The sequence below is a fragment of the Malaya genurostris genome, chromosome 2 (genome assembly GCF_030247185.1).
Source record: "Malaya genurostris strain Urasoe2022 chromosome 2, Malgen_1.1, whole genome shotgun sequence".
Classification (NCBI taxonomy): domain Eukaryota; kingdom Metazoa; phylum Arthropoda; class Insecta; order Diptera; family Culicidae; genus Malaya; species Malaya genurostris.
This window is the reverse complement of record NC_080571.1, coordinates 96258234-96269894: the sequence shown is the minus strand read 5'-3', so window position 1 is coordinate 96269894 and position 11661 is coordinate 96258234. Positions and strand designations below refer to the sequence as shown.

The 11661-nt window shown below is 36.6% G+C and overlaps 1 protein-coding gene across 1 annotated transcript in view; it reads left to right on the top strand.

Moving 5' to 3' along the window:
* Nucleotides 1-11661, top strand: part of LOC131426912 (protein kinase C) — a 51247-nt gene that overhangs the window by 30489 nt on the left and 9097 nt on the right. The window contains exons 3-7 of the mRNA XM_058589675.1: nt 2479-2646; nt 7354-7427; nt 10149-10183; nt 10656-10726; nt 10794-11078. Coding sequence (XP_058445658.1) covers nt 2479-2646; nt 7354-7427; nt 10149-10183; nt 10656-10726; nt 10794-11078 — 633 coding nt within the window. The remainder of the gene's footprint in view (nt 1-2478; nt 2647-7353; nt 7428-10148; nt 10184-10655; nt 10727-10793; nt 11079-11661) is intronic.

The following is an 11661-nucleotide window of genomic DNA, read 5'->3' as shown; positions in this document are numbered from 1 at the left end:
GTTTATCATTACTTTTCGGTAAAGTTTTCACCTTGAAAGACTTCAAACTTTATCGGTGCTTGAAAGTAAGCACGGAAGTTGTAGACTTTTTTATTTTTCACTTAGTAAAAAATATGGTGTCTGCTGCAATATTTCATAAACCTTCGCGCCCTTCTGGTGGTTCCTGTGATCCGTTATTGTTTCGCTCCCCGTCTTCCTGGCTGTTGTCAAACGTTTGTCGAAAGATTTAAGAACGTTGTGGATAGTGTTTGCATGGAAACAAAGTTTTGCTTGTTTTCTAACAGACTGATCCGGAATCAATTGCGACCGCACACAATTTTTATTATATCATTTATTTATATCCGGCTTCAACCTACTTACGGTCATTCGTCTGGTCCGCACACTAACGTTTTTCTACGACGCCATCTCCGATCTAAAAATTGTAGTATCACCAAACACTTATTTTACACAATGAACAGACATAAGTTCATCAGGCTGCGAAATATTTCACGCGTTAATGAAGTTTTGAAGGGTTTCCAGATTTTGTTTCAAACAAGCCTGAGCCGTAGATTTGAAATAGTTCAGTCCATATGAAATAAAACGATGTTGCGAACAGCCCGAGTAATACACACACAAATATAAGTGAAATTTATCAAAAATCGATTCTGTTGAATCGACTGTCTGCTTTTTTTTTAAAATTAGTTAGTTCAGAAGTTCCCTTTACCCAACATTGGTTGTGAGTCTATAGAATTCATTTCTACTAAACCAGAGAGGACGGTACAACGTTATTTTTTTTAATTCTTAGTCTGACATTTTATTCCTTTGAACAGTTTTCTTCATAAAATTGTAGAAATTCTGTATAAATCATGGCTGGTATTCAAACAGCCTTACTTATTCTAATGTAAGGGTCAAGGAAACGTTTACTGAAATACCTCATTGTGATGCTTACAAGGAAGGTATCATTGCATCACCAGGGGGATTCAAACAGGTTTTTGACATGCGTGATCCCTCTGAAATTCATTATGATAAAAAGATCATCGGGGACTAAAATGCGCTATAACGGTGGTTTGCACGTTTTGAATGCTTTCTGTTTACTCACATCCAATATCTTTATAGTTATCGAGATAAAAACACCTCATAGTAAGTTTCAACTGAGATAGTGGGAGAGGTGTGACCTTCTGCGCGACACCGTCTCCAGACTGAGGCGTCATCACAATGGTAACAACAATAACAACAACAATCCTACGGTAGTAAACATCGTTTATTTTTAATTTTTCCCTGTCGAACTCCTTCGTGAATGGCGCGTCTCTTTTTTGCTGCGACGTTCACAAGGATAAATAAGCGTCACTGGAATTACACTGTTCATAGATGCAATATTCGGTATGACAACCTGGAGTGAACCTCACACCGATAATTGCTGTTCATTTTAACGATCGTAACTAAAGCAAAAATTTAAATTTTTGAAACAGTTGTAGAGTTGCTTGTTTCAAATCTTGTCAATCATCCACGGGTGTTTATAATTTGGAAAACAGTATGACTAATCGGATTTCAGCAGGTGTGCAACCGTCAAGACCTGCAGTTGTAAAGAGTTTTGTGTACAATTTTAGAGTCATACTATAGCTGGACAACGTACGTTTATGATTTAAAAGTACCCAGATCGTAACGAGAAACAGAATACCAGTAGTTAATGGAATCACATTGCTGCGTAAGGGATGACTAGACATATGTGAAGGGGGACTTCTATCAGATTCCAGAAAACCTGTATGTGACTGACAAGAATAAGTGTGAGATTCTCCGGACATTTTTCATTTGGCAATTGCTTAGTACTTGCAGAAAGCGGAGTATACTTTTCGTTATCGCGAGCACCATGAATGGACAGATGTAGTTGAAAGAGTATTTCCCAAAGGGGCTCCTTCCTCCCCTGAAGACTCACGACAGTCCGACCATCTTCTGGCTGGATTTGACATCAAGCCACTACATGGAATACGTACAACAGTGTTATAAGGCGAATGATGTTAATTTCACAGCGAAAGATCTGAACCTCCCAAAAGACTCCGGATTATTATGTAAAAAACGGACGATGCTGAGGTTCTGCAGAATCTCATGGCTGGGTTTAGGGCCAAGGTTAAAATAAAGGCGAAATAAATTAAATGAACGATTTCAAAACTAACTTTAATTATTTTAACAATTTGGTGATAATCTGATGAACACTAGAATTGGGAGAAAAAAAATTTTGTGTGTGCGAATTTTAAAAGGCACACTCTTTAGAACAAAAATGTCATCTTATCCGTGGAAATTTTCAATCCATTAAATAATCCCACAAGACCTCGTTTGACACTGAAACTTACCCGGTTCCGATCCTAAGTGCTATCAAATCTATAAATATTTATAGCAGTAAGGGTCGGTTGAGTTTTGCTAAAAAAAAAAGGAAAACAACATCAGTTACAACCATGTAAAATAAATTTTGCTAAATAGTTCTTTTTGTTTATTCTTTTGCAGGTGGATTTGGAACCACAAGGGCGATTGCACGTGAAAATCGATTTACGATGGAATCAGGAAGCCAACAGTGTAGCACCACAACAGCAAAACTCATGCCGTCGCACTGGCGTCAAGGATCAGCCATTCTTGAATCGGCGGCGCGGTGCTATGAGAAGACGCGTTCATCAGGTTAGTGTTTTACTTGCGTGAATATAAATCATATTTTTTATGCAGCTGGTTCATTGACTTTTTATGGGGCTGTGACAATAAGATTACAATATTGTTTCAATTTCTCAACCAAAAAAAACTAGTTTGGAGTGCTGGTTGATCTAGTTCCTGGCCAATTCATCGATGTTCTATACTCTGGAAAATGGAAAATTAGAAATTTTATGTAATTTAAAACACTTGCATTTTAATGTTTAATGATTATTTATTGATTAGATTAATCTAATTTTTCTGCTGATCTGCTTTACCGTTGACTACTGTAGGTTAGGCCCACGGTCATACATGATTGTAAATAGACATAGTTAAGCGTTTTAAGCACACTTCTCTTGCAATATCCTATACTAAAGTCTATCACGTTGTTAGTTATCAAAGGTCTATGCTGCGAACGGTCGTTTTCCCGCGAATGGTTTGTTACCAGGCGCGTACACAGGGGGGGGGGGGGGTTTAGGGGTTCTAACCCCCCCCCCCCCCCTCCACCGAAAATTTTCTCTGGCTTCGCGCCTGTTTGTTACTATAGAACATGTATATATTCACAGAAACGATTCTATCCGTTTCGTTTTTCATCAACAAGTGCGCTTGGGAAAAGGTTGATGAAACTGTGCCAATGTCATCTAGCGGTGTAGAGTATCGGTAACTTCACTGACGATGACGTCCAGTGTTAGTGACATATAAAGCACAACTATATGGAATATATTCGTCTCTTTGTAGTTGATCCTATACACGCCATGAGAAGTCTTTATTGTTGCTTATGACCAACATATCAAAGACACTACCGATTAAGTCCTAAACAGTGGTGTTTACCACTGTCTCCAGAAGAAAACAGAATATCTCCGCAACTACGGCTTTGATCGCGTTCTATAAGCAAACGCGTTTCACAGTTCCTTTGAATCTTTAGGTTCAAACGGGAAGGGAATAGTGACAGGTAGTATTATCATGGCAACAGCATAAACAACACCATACACATATGCAAACCGAAGGGAAACGAGATTGGAGTTGATTCTGTTTTTAGAATACAAACGCAGTGATTTATGAGACGATTGGATTACTCCAATATGTTGCATCCGGACCCGATGACTTTTCAAGCCATTTTTTTGCTGTACAATATTTTCAATGCACTGTAAAAGTCGTTTAAATGATTGGAAAAGTTTGATAGCTTTTATCTTGCGATCAAGTGCTGTCAAAGATACTTGGTCCACATGGGTTTTGCAGGGTGGCAAGCGACCGAGAAAATCGGGAAAACTGGTAAAAAATCGGGAATTTGGTTTCATCAGGAAAAAGTCGGGACTTTTAATCCAAAACCGGAAAGAAAGTGACTAGCTCAAATATGAGTAACAATTTTTTCCATACAAATTATATGTGGAACAATTCATTTTAAATTGAACCAACACCCTATATCTCGTCCAATGATTTTTGACGGGTTTAACAGCACTTTCAAATCAATCAGTAAACTTCAGAACGTTCTTAGTTATAATCAATAACAACATAATGGAAGCTCATACGATAATTTGTATGCTTCTGCTGGATTTTTATTGAGTTCAAGAATAAGTATACAAAACACTCGCAAAATTGTTGGCAAAGCCTCATCGGAATTTTTTTTAAGAGATTACATTACATCATAATTTGTCTCAGTCTTGGTGTGAGATTTCAATAAGACTCACAAAATTGAAAAAGTTTTCGACTTTGACCTTATCCGCCGTTTGCAGGGAGTATTAGATTTCCTTTCTTTTTTGAGGACAAATACAGAACCTCAGCAAGGTTTAGAATATGGTTTGATTTGTTCAAAGAAAATCTATGTTTAATTTTCTTTTGAAGGTCCTCATCTATTCCATAGTAAGAATACAAGAATGTTGATATTGATGTAGATGAAGGAGCAGTTGAAGATTGGCGATGATAGAAGAACTAGATTTAGTTTGGGCTTTTGGAACTGATAGACTCCTAATTTTAATCATATAATGATTTGAAATGTATGACTGTATCTTAGTCAGCCGGTTTTCCTAAAACAATTTCATGGTTCATATTGCTTTCGATGTAAGATCTGTATCCTAGCCGATTAGTTCTATGGTGTTAGAATATATAACTAATTGAATTAATCATTGCTTAAATTGAACTCCTGAATGTTATTGATATATCTGAATCAAAGTTAGTTCATTACAAATGGTACATTGATCTGCTAGAATCTAATCAATTGTAAAGGATTTATCGTAGAAGATAAATTATTCAAAGGAACATTAAAGAAACTAAACAGAGGCGATTCGATCCCATTTCAAAACCGGGAATTTTTATCTCACAAATGGGAAAAAACGGGGAATTGAAATCTTCAATCGACTTGGCAACCGGGTTTTGATGTATTTATTATCTTTTGTTTATCATTTTAATTGCTTTATTAACTACACGGATACAAATCCATCGCCGGTACCATGATTAAGAGATCATGAAAATCATGAAACATTACTTCTCATGAGATCATGCCTGTTATAGATGATTTGTGAGCTTTTTATCCGTGTAAATTTTGTTGGTTTTTATCCGTATAAAAATTTCTATAAATTGCTCAAATTTATTCGGCTGAAACTGTTCAAAATTTTTCGATCGTTCGAGAATCTGGTAAAGAGGAATATATATTATATCTTAGCAAAATGACTAATTGAACAGCGAACAATAATTGACAGCTCGATTAAACAAATTAAAAATTCAACAAATTAAACAGACAAAGGTTGATTGCTGATAAGCTCTATATACTAGACATCTGAGTCTAGTTTAGAGGGATATTTCGAAAATTTATCATTTTTTAAATGAAGGATACGTACATGGTGAATATTTGCATATTAAGCTGAAAAAAATTCATTTTTGGGTTTAAACAAAAATTTCACCTGAATTTTGCAAAGAAAAAACAAAATGAGCATTATATTCGAATGATTTAGTCTAGTGTGAAATTAGGCTTTATGACAGTTCATTTACAACCACATCCGCAAACGAGGCTCGTTTGTTTTCATCAGGAAATGCCAGTCCTAAATACGACTTAGACGATTAATCAAGTTCGGTCGACGTCAACATTAATTTAATAACGTATAGAACTTTTTTTCCCGGGCATAGAAAAGTCTATTAGACTTTCAGACAGCTCATTCACAACTACAAATGCTAAGTTGCCATTTTGAAATGTATTTGCTTTCATTACGAAACACTCGTCATCAAACAGTTTTAAGCACGATTCAGATGATCAGTCAACTTCCGACAACTTCAACGGGACTTTGTCGGCAATTTATATTTGTTTAAGGTTTTCATTATTGAAACACGTACACGTTCCGTAAGTGGGGATGCTGAAATGCAAATGCTCATTTGTTGTTCGGAATAAATTCCAAGAAAATCCGCATGAACACGAAAAGTTCATTCGGAATTACTACCTACCGATTTCAAATGAATTTTGTCGCCAACCGATTGGTTCGGAAATCTGACAAAATTAAACGAGAAAGAAGTGTAAGAATTCATTTCTCAGTCCATCTGGGAGGCATGTGCAGTTAAAGCTAAATAAAGACCAATTTCTCTCTAAATTTCACCATAGACTTTTGAAATTTCCTATAAACCAATAAATATGCCTTCCTTGGTTTGCATCGTTCATTTACATCTCCGACTAGAACGTGTCAATCGCAAAGTTCTACATTAGGTTTTTTGTCGTTATTTTTAACCTCAATCGGATGAATGCATTTTGACAGTTCAGTGGCACTGTATGTAAACAGACTTTTTGTTGTTGTTTGTCTGTTGACAAACGGATGCGACCGTTCAAGTTCCATATCGTCTAAATAGAATTTCAAAATATTTATTAACGATTCGATACGGTTCGTATCAGAGATCTATTGAATAAAAGTGTCTAGTTGTGAAGTGTAAAGATGATTGTTTGAGATGTGTTCTTCGATTTTTTGAAGCTTGTTTGTAAACAGTACCGCTGAACTGTCAATGATCAACGATTGTTCATTTGTGACGTCACGATAAAAAATCGAATTCCCACGTTGTCTACCAGACTGACAGCGTAATGTATTCCTACTCGACTGCTCGTTTCTGAGTGATCGATCGACCCGATTGACAATGACATAATAAATGTCATTGAATTTTTATTTTAAATCTTCATGAATGTGTTAGTGTAAAAGTCAGGCGACTTTCGCCATTTTAATTACACTCAAGCTAAAGGAATGAATGATGCAAACCAAGGAAAGGTCATTTAGCAAATTTCAACCATTTATGTTGAAATTTTATGGCGTTTTCACCTGAAGAAAACCCCCTACCCAGTTTTAATCCCAGCTGCTGTCATCTGTATCGATTTGACAGTATTTAAGGCTAGACAGTATTTAAGGCTGGGTTAGTTTTGTCTTCAACTGAAATCGACATTAGATAGAACTGAGATGGAGTTATGTAATCAAGTCGATTCGACTTTTTGATATAAGCTCTCGTCCAAAACAAACCATTCATTTCGAATTGCATTATGAGGTTTTAGCTAGTTAAACTAGATTATGCGAAAATGTTTAAGATTCTGATTAACTTATGTTGTGTACTAACATTTTTATCTCGAATTCCAAAATCCTACTGTGTCTGGGGAAGAACAGGAACTTTCTAATGGATTTATATTTTGTTCGGTTAGAAAATTATTTCACCATTCATTAATCTGCATTTCTTTCCTTTCAGGTCAATGGTCACAAATTTATGGCAACGTTTTTGCGCCAACCAACTTTTTGCTCTCACTGTCGGGAATTTATATGGTAATATTTTATGCAAGTTTTGCAGTTTATATCTATTTTGTTTATTCTTCGTGATATTTTGTACCTTCAATACTGTCATTCCTGCATACTTATAGAATGTACAGTACATATCATAGCAGTATACTACTCATAAACAAAGTAGGGCCCTGGGTAATTCGTTTTTGAAGAAGATATCCTATCACGTTATGGAGAAGGTATAGTGCAAGACAGAGACAGAGAAGGTTGAGTGACTGTTTTCATCACTGAAATAATGCGAAGCAAAATAGTTCACACAAAAGCGAATGTTTGAACTCGATTTTACATGTACATGATATAACCTTACAAATTTAACTAATAAGATTATTTTTTTACGCATATCAATAGTTGTCAAAAAACATTCCACATTGGGTTTTTTTCGCCACGAAAGACTTTAATTATTTCCATCACTATTCAGTAGTACTGTTTAATGCTTGTTAAAAATGGTGTTCGACATAAGGCAAAGTCTGCTGAAACCGTTGAAACAATATTACCGAGCAGTCAAGGTTCGTAAATGGCTTTATTTTAATTAGCGAGATGACATCTCGTTATCCCGGTGAACGACCGAATGAGGTTAAAACCGGGGTTAAATAAATGCTAATAATAATGGCATATTAAATAAATGTCTAAGATTCTAAATCAAATTCATTGAAACTGTCAAGCTGTCGAACATGAACTTTTATGTTTGACAGCTGTCAGTTTGTTTACTTTCTTAATTAGGCACACGAATGTAATTTAAAGTCAACTTTTCAACAAAACACTTATATCATTCTGTTCACTTAGTGAGGTTATGTCCGTGTAAAGCTCATAATTCCTTAGAATGTTCAGATTCATCATTACGGGATCATTCGTGACGTCGTCTTTCAAAACCTAATGACAAATATTTGGAATTTAACCAATTAAATACTATGGAGGTCATTTTGGCATGAACGAGAGCTTCTAAAAACGTTGGACATTTGTTTCCGTAAATCACGTGCCAGTACCGATTGATTGGTTTTGTGTTGTTTTGCTAGAATTGAGAAAAGGAAGTTTTATATAACGCCATGTTAAAATTGTAATTTTGCCATGAAATCTATCCAGAACTAGTATAGCAAATGTTGGTTTCTGTGAAATAGTAAATTTTGATAATTTCACTACTATTATCTATCTGAATTTTTAAAACATGATTCCGTATTGCAGTTCCAATAATTGGAAAATCAATGCAACTCAATTTAGTTTTACAATAACTGTGATATGTCACTAAGAATGTAAGTTTATGAAACTGAAATTTTTTATCATACATACCGTGAAACTGCACTTCCATTCATTTGGGATTCGAAATCCGAAGGGAATTGATTGACTAGAGCTCCGTTCTGGTACACTATGCTAACTCGACATGACGACGTATATACATGGGGGAGGGGGGGTTTTAGGGGTTCAAACTTCCTCCCCCTAAAAACAAGAAATTATTAGAGGAGACAGAGGCTAGACCGGACACGTGGTTAAACCGGACAGCTTAAATATCTTATTAACCTGCTATTATTTCGACTCATGGATCGATTTTGTAAACGCGCTTGGAGATGACGCGGTAGACCTCTGGTGTTATATGTTACTAGATAGTTGGATAAAGACGATAACATTGAATCTTCGTCTCATTTTCGATGGGCTTAATCGGTGATACGGAAGCTAATAAGCAAATCCACCGAATTGCATCGCATGCAGGTACAGTCTGTTACATAGGTGCGTGGTCACTGCTGTGAGAAAATTAAAAGTCTCAACACGAAAATACTTTTGAATATTGTTTTATCAGATCAAAAACTTACATGCAAATACATTAATAGCAAGTCCAATCCCCTTCAGCGTTAACAATGGTTTGACACCTTCGAGGCATACTTTGAGCAATACTTCGCGCGCATTCTTCTGAAAACGAATTCTGAATATATTTGAAACTTCTTTGGTCAATTTTGAAGCACCTTTGCGCAAAGTTAGTGTCGGATTCACAAATCACTTTTTCGTCTATTTCCGACAATACACCGCAACCGCAAATTGGAAAGTTGTCGACATTTCTCATCTCTTTAAAACGATTCACCCACTTACTCACAAACTGTTTCGACTTTTGCATGTATTTCGCCGTGGCAGCTTGGGTCATTTTGGGACCTTTCGGGTGCGAGCACACAACAGTTGCTTCGAAGCGCGAATCGTCCGTGGTACTCATTTTGGAAAAAATGTTGAGATCGAATTGTAAACAATAGTCAGCTGATTTATTTTCGCATTGCATGAAGGACACTACTGCCCTCTGTCTTAAAAAAATCACACCATTCCACTTTGCCGATCGCGAGTAATCGTGACCACGATCTTATGTAACGGACTATTCAGACTGTGTTTCCCTGCAAATACCATTGAAACAGAATGTCAAACTCCGTATTGTAATTCACCTTCGCTTTCAATTCGAAATTTTCAGAAGTCACTGGAAATAATAAATTAATCGAAAGATCATGTAAAACCTATGAAATTATTATTTTTTGGTTTTTGAAACTTACTCGGCCAGAATGAAAATTACCCTACGAAAAATACATCTTGTTCCTAAGATTTGAGTCGAACCACTTGGGACGTGTCTGCATGGAATTTCCTCATTTTGTGATTGAAAGTCTAAATTCGCTATAAATTTGGAACATAAATAAAATTAACTCGTTGTCGCTGTAATTTCTTTATTTTCTCATTAAACAGGGGTTTAATAGGCAAACAAGGCTATCAGTGTCAAGGTAAGAAGGACACACAAGATGTTATTGTGCTGAATAGTGTCCCCTCTCCTGAATGTGTTATAATTTTACTCTATTTTCATGTTTGAACTTCATTTGTTTCTTGACTTGTTGATTTACGTTACTCTTTAGCTAAAAGGTCTGGGTTCTGCCGTCTTTCTTTTTTACTCGATGGTACTTTTTCCTGATCTAATGTTTACGGGGAGGATTGCTGGGGCACGCTTCTACTATCAGTTCATTTAATCGCATTTAATTATTCCATTTGATGTTACTTATTCTCTATTCTTCACATTTTCTTGCTGAAATACACAGCAATACACTAATGTGTTATTCTAGTTATTAACATTTTTCGATTTGTGTTCAATAAACAATGCTTGTTAACAAACTACAGCAACCTTTTTTCGATACAATTTCACTTTTTTTTGTATAATTTCCTGTCACGAACCAAACCAATAACACTTTGTTTCCATTGCAGTTTGCACATGTGTGGTTCACAAAAGGTGCCATAGTTCAGTCGTTACAAAATGTCCAAAGAAGAAAGATGAGGTGAGTTCAAATTCTATTAGAAGAATTCTGGTAGAAAACGTTTTAAACATTTTTTTTGATTTTACAGCAGGCTAAACCTGCCACGCAGGACGCGGCCCAACGCTTCAATGTAAATATACCACATAGGTTTTCAGTGCACTCGTTCAAGCGGTTGACATTCTGCGACCACTGCGGCTCGCTGTTGTACGGCATCATCAGACAGGGTCTTAAATGCGAGGTGTGTAGCATGAACATCCACCGGCGCTGCGAGGGTAACGTGGCCAATAACTGTGGCATCAACACCAAACAGCTGGCCGAGTTGCTCAATGAGATGGGCATCACCATGGATAAAACACCACCACGTAAATCTAAGGTAAGATCCGTTTGAGTGATAATAATCCGATAACCAGCGTTCGAAATGAAGAAATTGGGTTAGTAGCACATTTCAAATCCCTTGAAGTTTTCTTTCGATTTCTTGTCGATAAATTTTCTCAACCGTGTCAATAATTTCTTTTTCATCGTGCGTTTAAAAGACCTACACCTATTTGAGAGAGGTGTGTGTAGCATCAGTTCTATGAGAAGTTGAACCGCTCACGTAGAAGCCCCACGCCATTGGCCAAAATGCTTATAGATACCAGTGGTAACCTTCTCACGAACAAATGTAAGGTAATCGACCGGTGAAAGCAGTATTACGACGAGCATCTGAATGGCGGTGCACAAGATATAGAGAACGTTACAGGAATCAATCTGGGTGCACGCTCATCCGAAGACAGATTCCCAGCACTGGATCTATCGAAAATAAGTGAGGAGATCGGTAATCCGAGAAACAACAAAGGCACGGGTAGTGACTAAATGCCAGGCGAGCTACTCTAACATGGAGGCTGGCTAGAGCATTGCACTTCATGGTTTCTAAGATTTGGTAGAATGAGATTCTACCACAGTATGTTTCATCTACA